Source organism: Erythrolamprus reginae, chromosome 1 (assembly GCF_031021105.1).
Source record: "Erythrolamprus reginae isolate rEryReg1 chromosome 1, rEryReg1.hap1, whole genome shotgun sequence".
Lineage (NCBI taxonomy): Eukaryota > Metazoa > Chordata > Lepidosauria > Squamata > Dipsadidae > Erythrolamprus > Erythrolamprus reginae.
Genome location: NC_091950.1, coordinates 160160570 through 160182584, shown reverse-complemented (window position 1 = coordinate 160182584; position 22015 = coordinate 160160570). Strand labels below are relative to the sequence as shown.

The window sequence follows — 22015 nt, the reverse complement described above, 5'->3', positions numbered from 1 at the left end:
AGGCACTGAGAAAAGACAAAATCTATTTTATAAATTGCTGAAAAACTGAATGGACCTTCACTTCTTTCATCAGCCTAACACCAGAACTTCCTCAATACCATATACTGAGCTAAATACAGTGCATCTCTTCATATCTCAAGGCATTTTTTGGTCCATTTTTTACATTAATTAAGAATTGCGAAGAAAAAGAAGAAAAATATACCAATAGCACACTAAAATCCCTTCCGGGGCTTTGTCTCCTTTTTGCTTTATTTCATGACATTCCAGTTCCCTACCATTATTTGGTTTACTTACAAACCCTTCCCCTTAAGCAAAATACTACACTGTGCAAAACAGTAGTGGAATTCATGCAAAAATTTATATAGCATTTATTCCTATTAATTATATGTTATTGGGGCAAGGTGGGATTTCTTGATCTATAGTCAAACAATGCTTGCTTATTTAACGCCACAAAATAATCAGTCACACAAGCTTTTAAGATTCATTGATTAGGGATTCATTAGTAAACATTTTGTAAAAAATAGGGTAAAAACCGCAGAAACCTACATGTTAGACGAGGCATCATTTTTAAGGCTGCATCCCTTTCCCACCCCATCTTATTTTTTTTTCTCTGTAATCTTAATAAATTCAACACTCTCAGGTCTTTATCTTTAGTGGTATGTGAGAGGAAGAGATGCTGCCTAGGATCAGACAAGAGGGAATAGTGTACCCAATAACTTAATAATCAGAGGAAGAAACTTAGGATGGACCCATTCTAACTGATGAGGGAGTTAAAAGTAATGGTGGAAGATTTGTATCTTCAGATGTACAAGATTCTTTTAATGTAGCCTTACAGTAAAGTAGAATAGTCTTGTCTAGTCATGTGTCCTGCCAGCTACACCCAGAATAGCTGACATTAGCTGCCCTCCACTTTCCCCTCACCTGTTTGTCATGGTACCAATTTAGGAAGAATATTTTTTTCCTGTACTTTCGAGCCAGTCTTGATTCCTGGCAACTGCCTGGACACATCCTTTCTAAGGAAAATTTTGAAGGAAACCACCGTCTTCTTCTTAGAGCTGGTAGAGAGGGACTGGTTCAAAGTCACCCAGCTGACTTTACATGAGAACCAGTTTAGTGTACTGTACTGGAGGGAATATGGCTTACTCTGTTTTATATGATGTGGGATACTCCATTAGTGCTACCATATCTGCAAAATTTCAGATGAATATTAGGGAATTAAAAAAGGGAAAGGGAAAGATTTTACTATGGTCTGATGATCACCTGGACTGCCATAGTCCAATTATGGTAGCACTAATCACCATTAAGTTCTCTGTCCATGATCTATTAATTATCTATTATCTATCTGCCACCTACCTACACCTACTAATGTAACTGTAAGTAGAATACAACTATATGTAAAACATTATCAAGGGATTAGGGATTTTTTCCTGATTTATTCAGATCTATCAAGGAGCACTCCACACATTCCTTGTAAATGATAACACAACCATGTTAGTCAGAGGATAACAGGGTGCAGCTGAACCTGCAGCTTCTCATGCCTTTAAAATGGTTGTCTTAAATTACAATAAGAGATGACTCAGAATCTAAGACTATTATTATTATTATTATTATTATTATTATTTATTATTATTATCATCTGAGTTTTATAAGATCTTTGACCCATACAAACCAAAACAAAAGCAACAACAACACTTTGAATTTTAATAAAATCTGTCATTTGCCCTTTTCCTTTAGCCTAATATTTGGGAGAAAGAGAAAATTTGAACAAAATATTCTGCAAGAGGCATTAAATGATCTTGTCAATTTCTGGTACTGGTCTATCCACTAATTGTTTCAGATCCATCCATCATGAAATATGGAATATACTGTTCCATGAGGAAATACATGGGTTTCAGAACAAAAAAATAAGTTACCCAATCTGTGAATGGGTTTCACTATCTACCCATCCAGTCATGTGGGAGATTTAGATTGTTTGACGGGAATAAAGAATAAGAAAGAACTGGGGAAAAAGCAATCCCAAATGCATGTTGAAAAAAGCAAGTTTTTACTATGTTTTAGCTAATTAGGAAGAAAAAAATATTCCAGCAAAATGTTCAATGTGCAACTTAAAAAAAACATTGCTTTCATAAACATATCTTTTGCATGAAAGCAAAGCAAAGGAAGCCAAACAAATTATTCAGGGGAAAAGAGATTCAGATCTGGAGTATGATCTGGAGGGATTAACCCTTTGCTATGTTCTGCTTCTGTGGGAGAGAAATCAGAGTCTAGCTTTTTAAAAGCACAACAATTTCAATCCTATATATCAGAGATAGCGAATCTTTTTTTTTTTTGGTTGGCATGCCAATAGGGAGTGTGCGGGCACGTGAGCGTGTGTGTCTGCCCACACCCATGCTCTCCCCTGCGCATGCACATAACCTCACGCGTATTTCTCCCTGTGCATGTGCACAGGCATCACGACAGACTCCTGAAACCTGGGGATGGCGAAAAACGGCCAACTGGGCCAACCGGAAATTTGGAAACAAACTTTTGGTTGGCCTGTTCGGCCATTTTTTTTTCATCCCCCTGCTTCAGGATGATTCCCTGAAGCCAGGGGAGAGTGAAAATGACCAGAAGGGTCAATTTGGACTTCAGAAATGAACTTCCACCGGTAGCGGCCGTATGTAGCAACTCCGCCTGCTTCCAAGGTAGGTAAAATGAGAACCCAGATTATTGGGGGAAACAGGCTGAGTCGGAAAACCACTTAGAGCAGTGATGGCGAACCTTTTTTTTCCTCGGGTGCCGAAAGCACGTGTGCATGTACTATTGCACATGTGTGAGTGTCCACATCTATAATTTAATTCCTGGGGACAGCAAAAATGGCCTCCCCGAGGCCCTCTGGAGGCTTGAAACAGCCCATTTCCCAAACTCTGATGGGCCTGGTAGGCCCATTTTTCGGTCTCCCCAGGCTCCAGATGCAAAAATGCCCCTCCTACATTCCCATAGAGACTCTCCCAGAGCCTCCGGGAGAGCCAAAAATCAGCTGGCTGACACACACATGCACATTGGAGCTGAGCTAGGGTAACTGTTCGTGTGCCAGCAAATATAGCTCCGCATGCCACCTACCGTGTTTTCCCGAAAATAAGACACTGTCTTATATTAATTTTTGCTCCAAAAGTTGTGCTACATCTTATTTTCAGGGGGTGCCTTATATTTCTCAAATAAGACAAATTCACAGGCAGAAAAGCTGACACCCCCAAAGAAAGTGTACCATACAGTACACTGATTATGGTACGGTACCTGTCAGTATGGCACCCACACACACAAACGACGGCACTTATATGGTACAACAGTATACTCCCGCTATTGCAGCCTTTGGCCACCAGAGGAACTACAGTCTACGCACTGTAGTGGAGACTGTAATGGCGGTGAGACAGCAGCAGACTGTGTCTGCTGTACTGGATGGTACAAAGCGATGGAAGGGGCCAGCAGGGGACGCCACATTATTACGGTACCTCTATGAACAGCTTTGAATGGTACCGTATGTTTTTCCACCGTACCGTATGTAAACTTGACTACGCCTTATTTTCAGGGGGTGCCTTATATTAGCAAATTCTGCAAAACTTCTGACATGCCTTACTTTCGGGATATGTCTTATTTTCGGGGAAACAGGGTATGCCATGGGTTTGGCTTAGAAAGTTCTACAAAGGACTGTGAAGCGGTATATGTCTAAGTGCTATTGCTATCCCTTCAAAGTTACAATGACATTGGAAAAAGGTGACTTTGTGATTGGTCCATGCACTTACAACCATCAAAGTATCACCTTAGTCATGTGATAAAACTTTGGGTGCTTGACAACCAAGATGCATTTACAGTGGTTGTCAGCTGCAACCTTCTCAGATGGCGAGCAAAGTCAATGGGGTAAACTGGATTTGTTTAAGAAGTGCAATTCTGTTAACAGCTGTGGCAAAAAGGTTGCAAAAATGAAAGCTGGTCACAGACCTTGGGACTTCAATATCTCAACCAGGATGTAGGTGTTTGTGGAAACATATATTCCATATAGTTGCTTTTTAGACACATGCTGTAAATTGCACTAGCATAAGCCCAATACAATTGCAAATAGCAGGTATCAAATGAAAGTTTTAATTCTTTATTGTGCCACAGGGATCTTACTAAACTGATATATTAAAGGCATGCATTTTATTTAGTGGATTCCTGACACTGCTTAGCAGGAATATGTATTTAAAACCACAAGGCCTCCATTTATAACAATTTAATAATGTTCCACAAATTTCCACTTTAAACATATTTAGGCAGTGTCATTTAATCACAGTCAGGTTAGTACATCTGCAGCTCCCCATATCCATTACACACAGTGGTCCAGGTGAACTGAGATTACTTATTATTCATCTCCACAAATCATCCCTTATAGTTTCAGTGAAATGATGCACTTAAAAATTATTTAATGATTACAGGTACTTCTGTGCCCCTTCTGCCAGGAGGATCAAGGCAGCTTCCCAGCAATAATAAAACAGGTGAGCTGTGCCAAAATAAATAGCAATATGGTTCTAAATATAGTTAAGAGAGAAAGTGTGCCCCATTGTGCGCAAGGTACTCACCTGAGCTGCTGGATTAGATCTTCCCCTTCTTTGATGACATTGAGAGTGGCATCCAGAGTAGCCGTTTGCTGCTGCTGGAACTGCTTTATGAGCTCCTGGACGGCATCTACAGAGTCAGCACAAACATCTTCCAAGAGCTCCTTCTGCAGGTCTTCCATCCATGTCCACAGCTGGGAAAGAGGGAAAGGAAGAACAAAAGATATCAGGAGAGGCAAAGATGTGTGTGTGTGTGTGTGTCTGTGTGTAGAACAATGGGCAGGAAAGGATGGAGGTATTGATCTTAACCAGGGATGGGATTGAAAAATTTTAGCAACCTGTTCGCTGCCTGGTTGCTGGGTGGGTGTGCCCATGGGGGCGTGGCCTACTTGGCCTCCTGCATCATGGTGGGGTGTGTTTTTACCCTCCCTGGGCTCCAGAGGATTTCCTTTAGCCTCCAGGAGGGCAAAAGCAGCCTCCCCTGGGTTGCAGAGACCCTCCAGAGGTTGGAAACAGGCCCATTTTTGGATTGCTGGTACTTCTAGAAGGCCTGTTTTTCACCCTCCCAGAGCCTCTGCGTGGGCCCTGAACTTACCTGACATCCAAAACAGGCCATGTAGAGACTCTGGGGCAGAGGAGGCGCAGCTAGTCCTTGGAACAACAAGTTCAGTGAACCAGATTAAAATTAGCATCCAGTTCACCTGAACTGGTCCGAACAGGCTGAATATCTATCAAAGCACATCGTTTTCTGACATTAAAGCACTTAAGCCAGTGGTCCTCAAGCTTTTCTTCACCATGGACCCCCTCTAAGTACCTTTTGTAGCCATGGACCACCAAGACCTAACTCAAGATTTAAATCATAATATTTTTTTGGGGGGTGGATTCCTTGTGCTGACATCGCAATATCCCATGGACCACTGGCTGAGAACCACTGACTTAAACCACTGCACTATTAAATAAAATGACCTGCAAAAGCTTGGCCTGAAATAATTATATGGTATGAGTATGCATGTATAATAGTTGTGTTTTTAAAAATTTCATATCAATGAAACAAAAAGAATACACAAGAAGAAAGAACAATTATTATTATTATTATTATTATTATTATTATTATTATTATTATTATTATTATTATTATTATTATTTTATTAGATTTGTATGCCGCCCCTCTCCGCAGACTCGGGGCGGCTCACAGCAACAATAAAACAGTGTACAACAAATCTAATAATTTAAAAAACACTAAAAACCCTTATTAAAAGCAAACGTACACACAAACATACCATGCATAAACTGTATAGGCCCGGGGGAGATGTCTCAATTCCCCCATGCCTGACGGCAGAGGTGGGTTTTAAGGAGTTTATGAAAGGCAAGGAGGGTCGGGGCAGTTCTAATCTCCGGGGGAGTTGGTTCCAGAGGGTTGGGGCCGCCACAGAGAAGGCTCTTCCCCTGGGTCCTGCCAAATGACATTGTTTAGTCGACGGGACACGGAGAAGGCCAATTCTGTGGGACCTAACCGGTTGCTGGGATTCGTGCGGCAGAAGGCGGTCCCAGAGATATTCTGGTCCGATGCCATGAAGGGCTTTATAGTCACAATGCGGTTCTATAATTACCAAAGATAATAGAAATGCTAACTCGAGGTAGTTTTTGGCTGTTTAGATAATCTTTTGCCATATGAATCATTGTTTTGGATACCAACTGATTATGCAGCTAATCTTCGCCCCAAAGGATAAGCATACAGGAAATCACAAACACAAACACACACACACAAACAATGCTCTGTGAACTGCCACCTTTCCCCACTTTAAATCCTGTGTCCCCCTAGGCCAGGGGTGTTAAATTCAAGGCCTGCGGACTGGATCTGACCCATGGGGTCCTTAGACATGGCCCATGGGGTTGCCCTGGAAACAGGAATGACCAGCCCATGATGCCTCTACCAGCAAAATCGGCAGCTCAGTAGGGCTGTGCGTGGCTCTTCTAGGCTCCATTTTCACTGGTAGAGTGATGCAGGAGGCCATTGCAGTCAAAAATGGAGCGCAAGTGGCCCACATCCACCTTGGCCATGCCCACTCACTCCCCCAAGGTCAAATACAACCCTGATGTGCCCCTCAATGAAATCAAGTTTAGCACCCCTGCCCTATTCCTTGGAGGAAGAACTGACAGGGGAGCAGATAGAGAAACCTGGATGCTCTGAAGGAACTTTAAACTCTTCACCTCCAATCTCTGAGCCACAGGCAGTGCCATTGCATCCAGGAGGAGGAAAACCAGGCTAAAAAGATGAGAATCACCAGGGGCAAAACTGGGTAAGATGTAGCTTCCTTGGAACCAAAGCCACAATGGGACACAGCAAAGCCTGGGAGAAGCCAGATGCCGAGAGCTTTACAAAGTGGTCTCTAGAGACAGTTGCTGGAGACAATGTTCATTCAGCCTGTCTTCTTCCTCCATATTTATAGCCTGTAACCATTGACTGCTTTCTTAGCTATAATAACTTTCACTTTTCCCACAAGAGTTAGTTTCTAGATCTATCTTGTATCTGTTATTTCTCATTTTGAAATTGGCTTGAAGAATTTTTGGGCTCCTGTAGGATCTCTATAAGACTCCTTTTCTGCTTCTGTAAGATTTTCTGAAATCCTGCAGGCTATTTATCCAGAAAACTTCTCAATATAGAGCTGCATACTTCAAATATGCCCTTGAGAAAGTTAAATCTTGACGGGCATTTGGCCTGACATTTTCAGCAGTGATGTTGAATATCAATATGTTCCAGATAGATCCATTAATTTTAAGCAGTCAGGATATCAGTTTAGCAATAATTTGCCTATTTTTAAAAAACTTAAAAGAGTACCCAGGAAACAGCTCACTCCTTAAAAGAGCAATAATAAAAACTGTCAACTTATAATTCCTCCTCCATATAAAATCTTTCTATGACTTACTGCTTTAAGAAGACAGTTCCTGACTATTATTTCTTTTCATCTCTGGTTATGAATTCATTGCTGTATTTACTGACTTTCAAGAAAAATAAAGTAAACTTAAAAGTCACATGTGCTTAAGGTGGTTACACTTCCATCAATGAACAAGAATCAAAGACAGTGAAGGGCTACAAAAATGTTTACTACTGCACTGTGGGCATGACTTATTGTATAGGTGTGGCTTGATGGTCATGTGACCAGATAAGAGTGGCTTGCCGGCCATGTGACCAGCGAGGTGGCTTGACAATCATGTGACTGAGAGGGGCTTAAAGATCATGTGACTGGGTGGGAGTGGCTTACCAACCAAGATAAGTTTTCAAATAGGTGCTTGAACTCTTTTTCAGTTGATTAAGCCACATTATTTGAACAGCCACAAAAAGGACAAATGATAGACAGCATTATTTGTTGAGGAGCACAGTAACATTTTAAGGCTTTGTATTGAACCCACAGGGTTCATTATGATAATGGATTGGGCAAGTAGCTCAGTTTTTTTAAATTGCTATAAAAGTTCAATTCTAGATAATGATTAAGAGGATTAAAGTGTCTATTAACTTTAATTATAAATTAAATGTACTATTTAATTATTTCCTATTTTAAAAGTAATTAAGGACCATACTAGGGTACTAGAGAAGGAAGGACAATAAAACAACTATTTAGTGGGGGCAGCAGTCCCTTACTGATCCAAGTAAATGAATGTAGTAAATTTGCATTTTATGAACCTCATCTTAAATAATGTCACAAGAAAGTCAGATACTACGAAGTTGTGACTTTTTAAGAATGCCTGGCAAAAATGCCCCTTTAATAGGCTGTCATTAGGAATATAGAGAAAATTAAAAGTAGGGGCCGCTATGTAAATCCCATGCTACTAGGAGAAAATAATATTTATTTCCCAATTCTGAAGTGGTAATCTGAATTTGAGGTGGTAAGAGACGCAGTGTCTTGCTCCAAAAACTATTTTTATTAAGCTCTCTGGAAGAGCCACAAAGTTCCCACCATTTCCTCTGCCTAGGAATATTTTTCAGACCTTTAGTCAAGGAATGCAAGGAATGCATGGACATGTATTTTCTCTGTTCCATCTTATCAATAGTCAAGACTCTTTATGTGATTTCTGCTGACTTTAGCTGCCCCCAAAGTTAAGAAGAACATCATCAATAACAACAAATCATTTAGGATCAGTCTTTGAAAACTTTTGATGTTTCCCTCCCTCTTTCCTGACAAAATAAAAATTCATCTGAACTAATCAACTTCTCTATTATCTCAATGTTGAATTGTTTATTTTTTTGATTAGCTAGTGGAAGAAAAATAGTGCCACGGGGCACAATTCAATATAAAGATAGTACCAGTTCCACCTTCAGACTGCCTGACTGCCTATCTCCTACTTAAATTATTTTTTATAAATAACTCAAGGGGGAGAAACATATCCAACACTCCTTCCTCTTTCTATTTGCTTCACAACAACAACCCTGTGAGATGGGTTGAGTGGAGAGTGATGACTAGTCCGAAGTCACCCATCTGGCTTTCATGGATAAGTTGGGGCTTGAACCAATGGTCCTTTGCTTTCTAGCTTGGTACCTTCACACTAGACCAAACTGATTCTGTTTGTAATAATAATATAATAATGGGTCTTGGTTATAGGAGCATGGCTATAGGAGTATGCACTTGAAACTGGCAATTACCATATTTTCCGGAGTATAAGACACTTCTTTTTTCCCCTAAAAGAGGTGAAAATATGGGTGCGTCTTATACTCCAAATGTAGTTTTTTTAACCTTTTTAAAAATTTCCCAGATTGCAGGACTTTTTCATTGCTACTCCGAAAAAGTTTTTTTCCAGCCCTAAGTTTTTGCAGGCTTGTTTTCATTGCTACTCCCTCTGAAGATGATTTTTTTCCCCAGCCCTAACCAGGGGATAAAATAATGTGCTGAACCTGACCAGACTAAGGATGCTAACCAGATGAATATCTGGTAGGTAGAATTTCCCTTCCTATTTTGCTTCGCCAAAACCAAGGTGCGTCTTATGCTCTGGTGCATCTTATACTCTGAAAAATATGGTAATCTATCTGTGTTTGTCTGTTTGAAAAATCATGATCTGACATAATATGGTTCACTCAATTTTGGATTAAGAACAATGCATAAAGCCAACCGATGATGAAAACATTGTTTCAACGAACAATGGTTTCAAAGTATAACTAACTAGTGGTGGCTAGTTAGTTAGGCATAAAGCTAGAAATAAGGAGTGTTCTAGTCCCATCTTGAAAATAAATGCCAGCTATATGGCCTTGAGCCAATCACCCTCTCTCAGACCAACTCACCTCACAAGGTGGTTGTTGTGAGGATAATAGGAAGAAGAAGGAGTATTGGATATGTCTCAGTTGTTTATAAAAACAATAAAGCCAGATGTTTAAAGATGCTCATGTTTTGGTACACTTGCCACATCAATTACTAAATTACGCTCTTTTCAGGTTTTACAGGGGACAATAAATGAAAGTTATAGTCCCAAATTACTTCTTGCTGATTTTATTGCTTTATTTTATTTATATTTATCTGAAGATTATGCTGCCATTTTAAAGCTTATACTATTCTTATAATTTAACATAATTGTTTCTGTTTTGTTGCACATGAGTATTGGAACAAGTAGCATTCTCTGTTTTTGTTACTGTTTTTAGTCAAAATTCTTTGAATGTATTTCACCTTATTATTCTGACATTGTCAATTCAACTTTGGACATACTCATTTCTCATATGCAGGTTAATGACTGCAATAAAATTCTTTATAATTTTTACACATTATTTGTTTATAATACACAACCCTGTTTTCAAAGCTATTTGAAGGCCTGGTATGAAGTATGAAGATGGAAAAATGTGGAGTATGCTTTAGTTATGCCCTTGGGCCTTTAGTTTCAATGCCCTGACCTCTACGTTTGCTGGGAAAAAAAATCTATTTTCATGCATTTTGAACATTGTTCACCTGTATTAAAATGATGTTGAGCCTAGTCCTGAGGAAACCACAGAAAATTGAAAGAATCTACTTTGAACAGAATGAAATCAAAGCTTGATAAAACCACAGAAAATCAAAAGAGGATTTATCTGAAGAATCTATTTTGAATAGAATGAAATCAAAGCTATTTCCATTAACAGTAGTAAAGCAGAGAGATGCTTCATTAAAATTAAATTGCCTAAGAAATTTAAGAAATAATAATGATATTGTGAGTGCTGTCTTTTAAAGAGCTCTAACCAGAAAGCAGATCTTCCATATAGCCTGGACCATTACATTCAAAACATAAAAGTTTATAAATTCCTCTTGCAGACCTTTATACTTCTTCAGAGAATTGGTAGATTCTCTACATCAGTGAGGGACATGAAATGATAAATGTAAAGAGGGGAGGAAACTGAATACATCTCATCTATCTCTTTCTACTTGGGTTTAAAAAAAACCACCACATTCCGAGAAGAGATCTATTCCAGTTATAAAATACAGAGGAAGGGTCTACTCCATTGCATATAAACTTCATTTATTTATTAATAATAAACTTCATTTATTTATTTATTTCATCACAAACACTAAATATTAGTAATCAGTTATCAGTGTTAACATGCACACTGCTATTCTGTTATGGAGTTTCAGATAGATAGGCAAACAGGTAGCATTTCTATTGATTCCACTTTCTTTTACATTTATGCTGCAACTCCAGTAGGGAGACTTGTAACGTTTATATAATTTGGCAGGTCTTCTAAGTTTTAATTTCGTATCATCTAAATTTATTCTAATATGCCTTGAGCAATAGGAACATATTTTGCTATATTCCATACTTGAAACATAGGTCCAACTGTATCTAAATTTCTATTACATTGCGGGCACCTTACCTCTTTGGTATGAGTGTGGAAGGAGACAGACATATCCAAAAGAAGTTTCCTCTGTTCCACTCTCCTAACGAAGTCCTGAATCCGCACTTCTAGATGCCGTGCTGCTTTGTAGATCTCTTCAGGATCACACTCCCCAGTCTGAGCCAGTTGCTCTGCTGCTTCCAGTAGCTTGTCTGCATTAGTATAGGTATTCTACCAACACACAACAAAAAATAAAGTGCAAATCACAAAACTCTGTTCATTAAAACTCAGAGAAAACCCTTCCAGAATTCAGGAAGGGAAACCAGCATTTTAACATGACAGCAGTTTGTGTGATGTGATTGGAAGAGGAGTTAGCAAAAGTTGGCACTGAATAATCCTCAGATAAACGCCAAACACAGTTCTTATTTGAAATGTACACATTTTCCACTGCTTGCTTCTTCTTCTTCTTTTTGTTAGATGCAGGAAACTCAGCCTGCGGTGATCTCTTTCAAAGATGATGTAAAGAAGCAACTCAGAGTTAACTACTTCATTGGTGGCCGTGGTCTCCTGGGAGATATTTCACAATGCATTTGGTTGTGAAGGAGTGCTGATGGCTAACAGGTTGCAACATGTAAAGTATATGCACTGGAAAATTATCTCAGAAAAACATGTTGCTTTTTTTATTGCATTTATGACCTGGTTGAAGAAGAACACCATCTGAAAGATCCTAACTCTACCCAAGATAGTTACAACTATCTTTAAGATTTATAGAATTTCCATTTCATCTCTTAGGAGTTCTGACATGTGCAAGGCACAACCTATGCATTCTCTACAGCAGGAAGGAAATTCCTTTTGTTTCATGGGTTATTTCATATTGCATTAAGGCAAATTAGCGATTTGCATCTTGTATGGATACAAAAGTTCATTACAGGCCTTTCCAAAAGATTTATACCATTCCTATATTCTGTGTATCTGTTTTGCATATTCTACTAATAGCCAACAAGAATCCACAAAATGGATTAAAAACAAAAAAAAAATGATTGATTGATTTTCCACCTATCCAGTGGGTTGTAAAGGTCTTAATTTAAATGCCATGATTATAGTTGAAATTGTTAAAATGTTTTATCATACACTTTGACCCTTTGGGGAAAGAAATGAAATGTGATGCTGTCTATATCAAGACCTAAGTATAACTTAAATATTTGTACATGAAGACAGAAAAAGAAAATAAAAAAGATTGTTTTGCTGCCTAAACATGCTTATACTCGAAACAGAATATCCTACAAAAATAGACTAACAATCCTGGGCCTAGAAAGCCTAGAACTACGGCGCCTAAAACACGATTTGAGTATTGCCCACAAGATCACATGCTGCAACGTCCTACCGGTCAATGACTACTTCAGCTTCAACCGCAACAACACAACAGATTCAAACTTAATACGAACCGCTCCAAACTTGACTGTAAAAAATATGATTTCAACAATCGAGTTATCGAAGCGTGGAACTCATTGCCGGACTCAATTGTGTCAACCCCTAACCCCCAACATTTCTCCCTTAGACTCTCCACGATTGACCTCTCCAGGTTCCTAAGAGGCCAGTAAGGGGCGTACATAAGTGCACTGGTGTGCCTTTCGTCCCCTGTCCAATTGTCTTTCCTTTCTCTCACTTATCATATATACTTTCTTTCTTTCATATATCCTCTCCTCTAAGTTCACTTTACCCTTATATATATTACTACATGTCTATTTTTCTTCCTATATATTTGTGTATTGGACAAAATGAATAAATAAAATAAATAAATAAAACAATTTCAAATGCCAGCCTCAAGCCTTAAGAATTAATTTAGTAAAAATTCTGACAGACTTGATGCTGTGGAAAATTTTGTCTATGAAGAAGGAAATATCCCCTGAGAAAACATGTCCACAGAAACATTTCCATATTCATCTCAATGCAACTGATAAAAGTGTCCAGAAATAAAGATTATATATAGCAATGTTAAATGGATACAACACACTGATGGCATTTTTCACAGACTTTTCACAAACTTTACCTTTAAAAAAAAATATTCTGAATCATTTTGTAGGCAGCATATATTTGCCATGTCCCATTTCTGAACCATTGTGCTAAGGAAGCCTTGCCTGCAGGCAAACATCTTCAAGATTGATACATTGGTATTGATCTTCTAAACCCAGAGAATCTGACAATAGGTAGTGCTCAACTTACAACCGTCCGTTTAGTGACTGCTTGAAGTTATGACGACACTGAAAAAAGTGGTACGACGATTTTTCACATGAGCATTGCAACACCCCTGTTATTATTATTATTATTATTATTATTATTATTATTATTATTATTATTATTTATTACATTTGTATGCCAACCCTCTCCGAAGACTATGGTCATATGATTGACATTTGGTGACATATTTTATGATGGTTGCCCTATCTGGGGGTCATGTAATCCCCTTTTGTGACCTAACAAGCAAAATCAACAGGGAAACCAGATTCACTTAACGACTATGTTACTAATTTAACAACTCCAGGGATCCACTTAACAAGTGCGGAAAGAAAAGTCGTAAAAAGGGACACAACCCATGGAACAAGTTTCTCACTTAGCCACATCAATTCTGAGCTCAGTTGTAGTCATAAATTGAGGACCAACTGTATTATTTGTAAGCCTGGGCTATCTCTATTCCCCTATTTTACAAACAATCCAACTCACTATTCACCAAAATTTTGTGTTTAAGTCAATGTGGAAGATTTCACAAAATATACTTGTTTGAGTTCCTAATTTTCTGTATTGTTTTGAAACTGTAACGGAGAATGGGGTAAACTTAGAAATTAGAAGTGTGAGAATAATTGTCTTTAGTTTCATTTAGCATACCTTTATCACTGGGCACAATTGTTTCATAAACATGTGACAACTAACACTGGCCCTTTAATTGTTTCTATTTTCTAACAAGGACTTATAAAAGATACTTCCTTTTAAATGATACCAAGTGAAAGAAGCAGATGCAAGTATTTTCTGAAAAAATTAAGAAGGAAAATTATACAATTTCTGCCACTGACTTTTTTATAACTTTGATGCAGCCTGGAAGACACCAGTGAATAATCCATCTTCATGATCAGATATGTACTGGCTATTTTCAGGTCACAGGAAAATATATATTTTTAAAAGGATATTTAAAGCACTGCGTGCTGCAGAATGCTCCACACCAGCAATAATGGCTTGATGGACTTCTAAAATTGCTAGAGCTGCCAAGACACTAATTATAATTTCATCTCCTAATTCACAACAACATCTTCTTCAGAAATAAATATGACTATATTGATTGCTACCTGCATTCATAGAATTACAACTAATCAAGTATTCATATTGTACACCATCCGGAGTTGTTTTTGATGAGATGTGTGACATTATAAATGTGTTAAATAAATACATTTTCAATTAGCACGGGTTTTGTGTGCCACTACATAGCAACACCATCCTCCATCTACTGCACAGCTCTTGAGCGGCTAACATTATTGCATAAATAGAAACATAGAAACATAGAAGACTGACGGCAGAAAAAGACCTCATGGTCCATCTAGTCTGCCCTTATACTATTTCCTGTATTTTATCTTACAATGGATATATGTTTATCCCAGGCATGTTTAAATTCAGTTACTGTGGATTTACCAACCACGTCTGCTGGAAGTTTGTTCCAAGGATCTACTACTCTTTCAGTAAAATAATATTTTCTCATGTTGCCTTTGATCATTCCCCCAACTAACTTCAGATTGTGTCCCCTTGTTCTTGTGTTCACTTTCCTATTAAAAACACTTCCCTCCTGAACCTTATTTAACCCTTTAACATATTTAAATGTTTCGATCATGTGCCCCCTTTTCCTTCTGTCCTTTATAGCTTTAGTTATTACCGTAATAGCTTTAGTTATTATTAATAACATTTAACATTTCTCACCATTTAGATCTTTGAATATTTCCCCCACCAATTGTAAAGTTCTATAGCCCTTCTTTCCTTTAATTATTTTATTTATTTATTTTCCTAAAAAACCCATCTGATTCAATGCTAGCATATGGTGTATTAAGCTATCAAGATGTAATTTCATTCTAGAGAGCCCTCATACCCTCCTCAATTACTTGAATGTTGAGGGCCGTACCGATAAGAATAAAATGAGCACCAATTATAATTTGCCCCTAGCAAGCTAGACCCGTTAATGAATTAGTAGTCCCTGTAAGGAATATAATTTAGGGATTAGAGATTGCATCCTAGATTTCAATATATCACCCTATTGTTAAGAACACCAGAGATACTGCAGCAGAAACTGGCCAAGGTACAAGGTGAATATTAGAAAAGGAATAGGATACTAATAGCTGGGAAGCTTCAATGTAGAACAGCACAGTGGAGAAAAATACAAATGAGTGCAAAGAGAAAACCTGGCTATAGAACAAAAAAAGAGATGAACACAGATGGTTATAATTTTTGTTGTTGAAACTCAGTGTACAGTTCTAAATCATGCATTTATTCTGGATTGCTCTTGGGCCACTTTTTCACTATTTTTTTATTTTACTCAACTAAATAGTTATCTGCATATACTCATTTTTTAAAATAAAACTTGCTAAAAAAACTATTTTTCTGGAAAGTTCTAACCCTATCATTATGGTTCCGGTTTCTGGTCTGCTGGTATTTTTAATTCTTTAACTGCTGTTCTGTTCGGGTCGTATGTGACCCGAAGCCAAGTTTGAGTCCCTGTAAAAAATTTTCCCTGCATATCTGAAACTTGAAATTTCATGTAGTTTCATCATTTCAGGGGTTCTCTCTATGAGAATTTTTTTGGGGGGGTGGGGGGCTTAGTTTTTGCTGGGCAAAAAAAGTTACAAATCTTATGTTCCTGGGTCACCCTGACCCGGACCGAAAACTCTTCATTTGCAGTGCTTATGTTTGGTCTTTTTGAAAGCTTTTTTCACTTGGAAAGTAGTCTGAACATTTCTGCACACAATGATATGAAAATTGAAATGAAAAAAGTAAATCTTATTGGTTTATTTTGCGGATATAATGCACGCCCCCCCGTTTTTGTGAAAAAATTTTCAATTTATGGATAGTTTTGCTTGCAAAATGCATTCTATTTTACTAAAGTTGGTGTGGGATTGGTAGCTTGAACATTTCTGAATATAAGAAAAATATAAAGGAACTGAAAATAATGATTCATATTGGTTTTTTAACATCAGAAATAAGGCCTCCCCCCCCCTTGGCTGCTTGCAACCATTTTCACTTTTTATTTTTTTATGCTCCAAATCCGAAATATTCTTTAAAATCTTAGGCATTCATTTACTCAATTTAACAATGCTGATCATCAAAAAATATTTTTGGGGTGGTGACTAATTGTTTTCTGGGCAAAAAAAAATCATAACTTTGAATCTGTTTCTGTTCGTATGTGACCGGACCAAAAATATTTTTTTTAGGTACTTGAATTTGATCTTTTTGAAGACTTTTTCAACTGGAAAACTAGTTTGAACATTTATGAACATAATGATATGAAAATTGAACTGGAAAAATTGAGACTTATATTTTTATTTTGATCAAAAAGCCCCTCCCCCCATCCTTTTTTAATTTCGTGTCTATTTCTATTTTTTAAGGCTACAAATCCCTAAGGAATTTCCCCCCAAAAGGTTTGATATACTAAATTGAACATTTCTGAATATAAGAAAAATATAAATGAACTGAAAAAAATGGTTCTTATTGGTTTATTTTTGCCACAAAAGGGCCACCCCCCCTCGGCCTTGCTGTGTGCCATTATTGTCACTGTTTATACATATTTGTCTAGAAATATTTGGAATATCCTTTTGAAAATCAACCACATTGTAGCCAGAGAACTAATTTTATGAAACAAATCCATTTTACTAAAAAAAAGTATGTAAGTTTGAAATTAACAGCATAATTTTTATATAAATTGAAATAATTGAGGCATACTTTATGTGCAAAATAAACCAATATGCATCAATTTTTCCAGTTCAATTTTCATATCATTATGTTCAGAAATGTTCAAGCTACCAATCCCACACCAACTTTAGTAAAATAGAATGTATTTTGCTAGCAAAACTATCCATAAAGTGAAGACTATTTAAAAAAAACGGGGGGGGGGCGTGCATTTCATCAACAAAATAAACCAATATGCATCAATTTTTCCAGTTCAATTTTCATATCATTATGTTCAGAAATGTTCAAGCTACCAATTCTATACCAACTTTAGTAAAATAGAATGCATTTTGCAAGCAAAACTATCCATAAATTGAAAAAAATTTCACAAAAACAGGGGGGGCGTGCATTATATCCGCAAAATAAACCAATAAGATTTACTTTTTTCATTTCAATTTTCATATCATTGTGTGCAGAAATGTTCAGACTACTTTCCAAGTGAAAAAAGCTTTCAAAAAGACCAAACATAAGCACTGCAAATGAAGAGTTTTCGGTCCGGGTCAGGGTGACCCGGGAACATAAGATTTGTTACTTTTCTTAAACAGAACAGCAGGGTTAATGTTTGTCATTGTTTTTGTTGTATTTTAATTCTGTGGACCGTGGGTCACTCCTTGAGATGGACAGCTACATAAATTGGATGGATAACAAAATAAAGAGGTGAGGTGGCTGCCTTAAGCAGCTGATTGTTGGTGTTTCACATGGAAAGCAGAAAATTATCATGTACCAAGTCAGACAAACAAGCTAAACATAAACAACAGTCTAATCAAGGGCTTTCCAAGACCACTCCCACTCCCACAGTGACAGGGTAAGCAACTAGAACACAGGTGTTAAATTTGTGGTATCATGCTGCCCACATTACCCTGGGCCCCTGTGACGTATTGTGATTGTTTTTCCCCTTCACGGAGTGGGGGTGGCCTGCGCATGATCCATCTGCCCCAAGGGTCACCAGTTTGACAGCCTGGCACTACAATATAAAATGAGAACAATCCCAAATCCTATAGACAGTCCTCGACTTACAATTGAACCCCACATTTCTGTCACTAAGTGAGACATTTGTTAAGTGAATGCTATCACAATTACTTTCTTGCCACAGTTTGAAAAGTGAATCATTGCAGTTGTTAAATTGGTCACACATTTAAGTCAGGCGGGGGTTACAATTTATCACCGCTACTGGTACTGATGTGCACGCAACTCCTGGTGACCGGGTGATCTGACATGTGCTCAGGCATGCGGGAGCAAGATTTGGCTTCTGTGCATACGCAGGAAGCAAATCTTTATTATTATTATTATTATTATTATTATTATTATTATTATTATTATTATTATTATTATTATTATTTAAATTTGTATGCCGCCCCTCTCCGTAGACTCCGTAGAATCTTGTGAGATTTTGGCGAGTTTTTTTGCTTGCCCGCATGAATAGAAGCAAAAAAATCACCGAAAATCACCGGAATCACATGCGTGCGCATCTTCTCACGAGATTTTGCTTCCTGTGCATGTGTAGAAGTCGAATCCCACTCTGATGCGTGTGCCCGCCCGCCAGTCAGCCAGAGCTGCATGCACAGCTCCATTTCCGCTACTGGTGCGGCATCCCCTCCCATTCCGGGAGCAACCCGATACTGATTTAAGTGACTCTGACTTCCTCATTCACTGGTAAAAATGTAATTATGTGACCTTGGGACACTGTGACCCTCATAAATGTGAGTCAGGGTCTGCATTTTGATCACATGACCATGGTGGGATGCTGAGATGGACATAAGTGTGAAAAATGGTCATAAGTCAGTTTTATCAATGCTGCTGTAATTTTGAATGACCACTAAATGAACGGTCTACGTTTGGCAATGAAATGTCTGCAAAATAACAACTAAGCCCAGAGAACCCTAAAGTTCAACTTTTCTACAAGTATTCACTGCTAACCATTCTCATATATCTCTACTACTTGCAAATCCACTGCGAAGGAAGGGAGAAAAGCAGAGGTGGCTTCCTACCAGTTTAGACTGGTCCTAAAAAAACGTTAGTAATTGGCGCCCTGGGTCGCTGGAACCAGCAGTGACCCAAGCCTGCCACATCCCCAAGCCAGTTCTTGTGGCAGCAGTACAGGCAGTGCTATCTTGGTTTTTTTGCTTCTGCGCATGTGCAGAAACTTTTTTTTAGTACTGCACGTGCATGCATGGGGCTTGTCCCTAAGTAAACTGGCAGTAGCCAAATCCAGAAGTCACTGCTGGAGAAAGGGAATAGAATATAGAGTATAGAGTATAAAGTATAGAGTATAGAGTATAGAATATAGAATATAGAATAGAATAGAATAGAATAGAATAGAATTTTGGTGCATATACTCTCAGTGTACACAAAAGAAAAGATACATTTGTCAAGAATCGTGAGGTACAGGACTTAATGATAGTCATAGGGGTCAGATAAGCAATGAGTAAATAATCAATATTAATAAAAATCTTAAGGATACAAGCAAAAAGTTACAGTCATACAGTCTTAAGTGGGAGGAAATGGGTGATAGGAATGATGAGAAAAAACTAGTAGCATTAGTAGTGTAGACTTAGTAAATAGTTTGGCAGTGTTGAGGGAAATGCACGACCGGCGGCTTAAACCACCGGCCGAAATTGCTGCAGGAGCCGGGGAACGCTGTTGGCAGCTCTTTGGGGCTCCGAACTTCCGGGTTCCTTCGGAAACCGGAAGTTCGGCTTTTGGCAGCGTGCCAGGGTAGCGCGCTGCCTGCTGGTCCAGGGGAGGTCCTAGATCACCCTATTTAAGGGCGATCCAGATAGGACCTCCTCCTTGCTTCCTTTGGGCTCAGAAGCGAACACCCACCCACCCTCCGCTATTAAGTGTGTCCTAAGGAGGTTGCCTTGGGGCCGAATAGGAATTTTTTATGGCCTCCCCTTTAGAGGCGGCCGTTTTTTTGCCTATTCCACACTGATGGTGCGGACTGAATTGGTTAAGGGGTGCGGCGCACTTAGATATTAATAGGCCTCCCTTTGGTCACTGGGGTTTGGCAGGTTTGGGGCAGAAATGGGCAATTAGAAGCGACTGCGCATGCTCCTTTGGGCATCCTTTAAACTAGGGTGATGGACCGCCTCTCTCCAGGAACTAGAGGTTGGAGCAACATGGGGGATTGGAGAGAGAATGTCCATGGGAATCACCGGATCCAATTTCCCACGGGGATTGGAGGGTGAACTCCTCCCAGACGAAGAAGGGGCATGGCTTGGATCCAGGTGAAGGTGGTACCTTCACCTGGTTCAGCAAGGAGTTTTTGCCCAATGTTGCCAAGAAATTTTCTGGTAGGAATTTCCGCCCTATTAGTTTTGGCCTCTGCAGGTCCTTAGTTCGTTTTGAATTTAAATATTTAAATTTACGTATTCAAATTTATTTAAATTTATGTTGATTTAATAAATTACCCTTATTTAATCCACAATATGTCTCAGCGTCTTTACTCCACTTCCGGGGGCAATTATTTGTTTAGCAGAGTGATGGCGTTTGGGAAAAAAACTGTTCTTGTGTCTAGTTGTCCTGGTGTGCATTTCTGTATAGCGATGTTTTGAGGGTAGGAGTTGAAACAGTTGATGTCCAGGAATGATTTTAGAATGATTTTCTGCTTTGAGAGGTAAAATAACATGATCACCTTAATTAAGCATTATGCACTGGATCTGATTCATCCTGAGGTTGGACAAAGAGCAAGAGAGACTTATTGTTTTAGGCTTTTGTATGAATTTTGTAGCAGCAACCCCAGACTTGCTTTGAAACAAACAACAACTTTTTGATTTTTTGCTTTCATCCAGCAATGCAACCTTTATATTCTTAATTACTTTCTCTCTCATACCATTTCTGCATTTGGGGACAGAGTTTGTTTTTGTGTCAATCTACAAAATAAAAGCAATAAATTTAGAGCCTGGAGGGTTTTTGGGGTTTTTTTTTGGTCTTGTAGATTACTTTGGAGAATGAGTACATACCATTCCTTGGAATCACAAATTTTCCCCTTCTTGAATATTGTAGACAAACTGAAGTTCTTAACAAAGAAGAAATGAATGCATCTTTAAAAATATATTTAACAGCATCTTTCTAGGCAGGAATGGGGACCAAAATACACACAGGCTTCTAGCAATGGTCTATTTTTGTATCCTGCTTCCTGGAAGATTTAGGGAATACAGGGCAAAACCCTTTCTCCTTTTAGAGAAAGATGAAAATAACAGAAGCACAGAGAAAAGGAGTTCACACAATTTCATGAATAGTGCCTGGTGGATATTTCCCCCCACTCCCCCTCCCAGTTTGTGAAATGAGATGAAAAGTCATGCAGAAATAAACCAAAAGGACATAAGTCAATTTCCAGCAGGATTTTATTCTATAATGCATAACAACAGATGTAAATGCCCAGTGGGTAGGTGGAAGTTAAATAATGAAAGAAAGGTTCACCAAGGGCTTGTCCCAGCAGAACCCCTGTTGACCTATCTAGCTTGAAAACTGAGCTGATTATCTGAATGGGAATGCAGAATTGTAAGTTAAACAAGAAATCAGGAAACATTCAGGAAAACAAAAATGGTAACCACTTTTATACTGAACTATTGACCCGGAAGTTGTAGGTCTGTCTGTGGCCATGAAATCCAAAAGATTCAAGCTTGACTTAAAAAGACAGAACCAAATAATAAATAATATAAGAAAAATTAAGAAAAATTAA

At 38.3% G+C, this 22015-nt stretch overlaps 1 protein-coding gene across 4 annotated transcripts in view; it reads right to left on the bottom strand.

Annotated features, from left to right (window-relative positions):
• LOC139155638 (kalirin) overlaps positions 1-22015 on the bottom strand; it is a 292637-nt gene that overhangs the window by 220651 nt on the left and 49971 nt on the right. For all 4 annotated transcript variants that reach the window (XM_070730868.1, XM_070730921.1, XM_070730856.1 and 1 more), the window contains exons 5-6: positions 11395-11586; positions 4596-4765 (exon numbers count right to left, since the gene is read on the bottom strand). In XM_070730868.1, coding sequence (XP_070586969.1) covers positions 4596-4765; positions 11395-11586 — 362 coding nt within the window. The remainder of the gene's footprint in view (positions 1-4595; positions 4766-11394; positions 11587-22015) is intronic.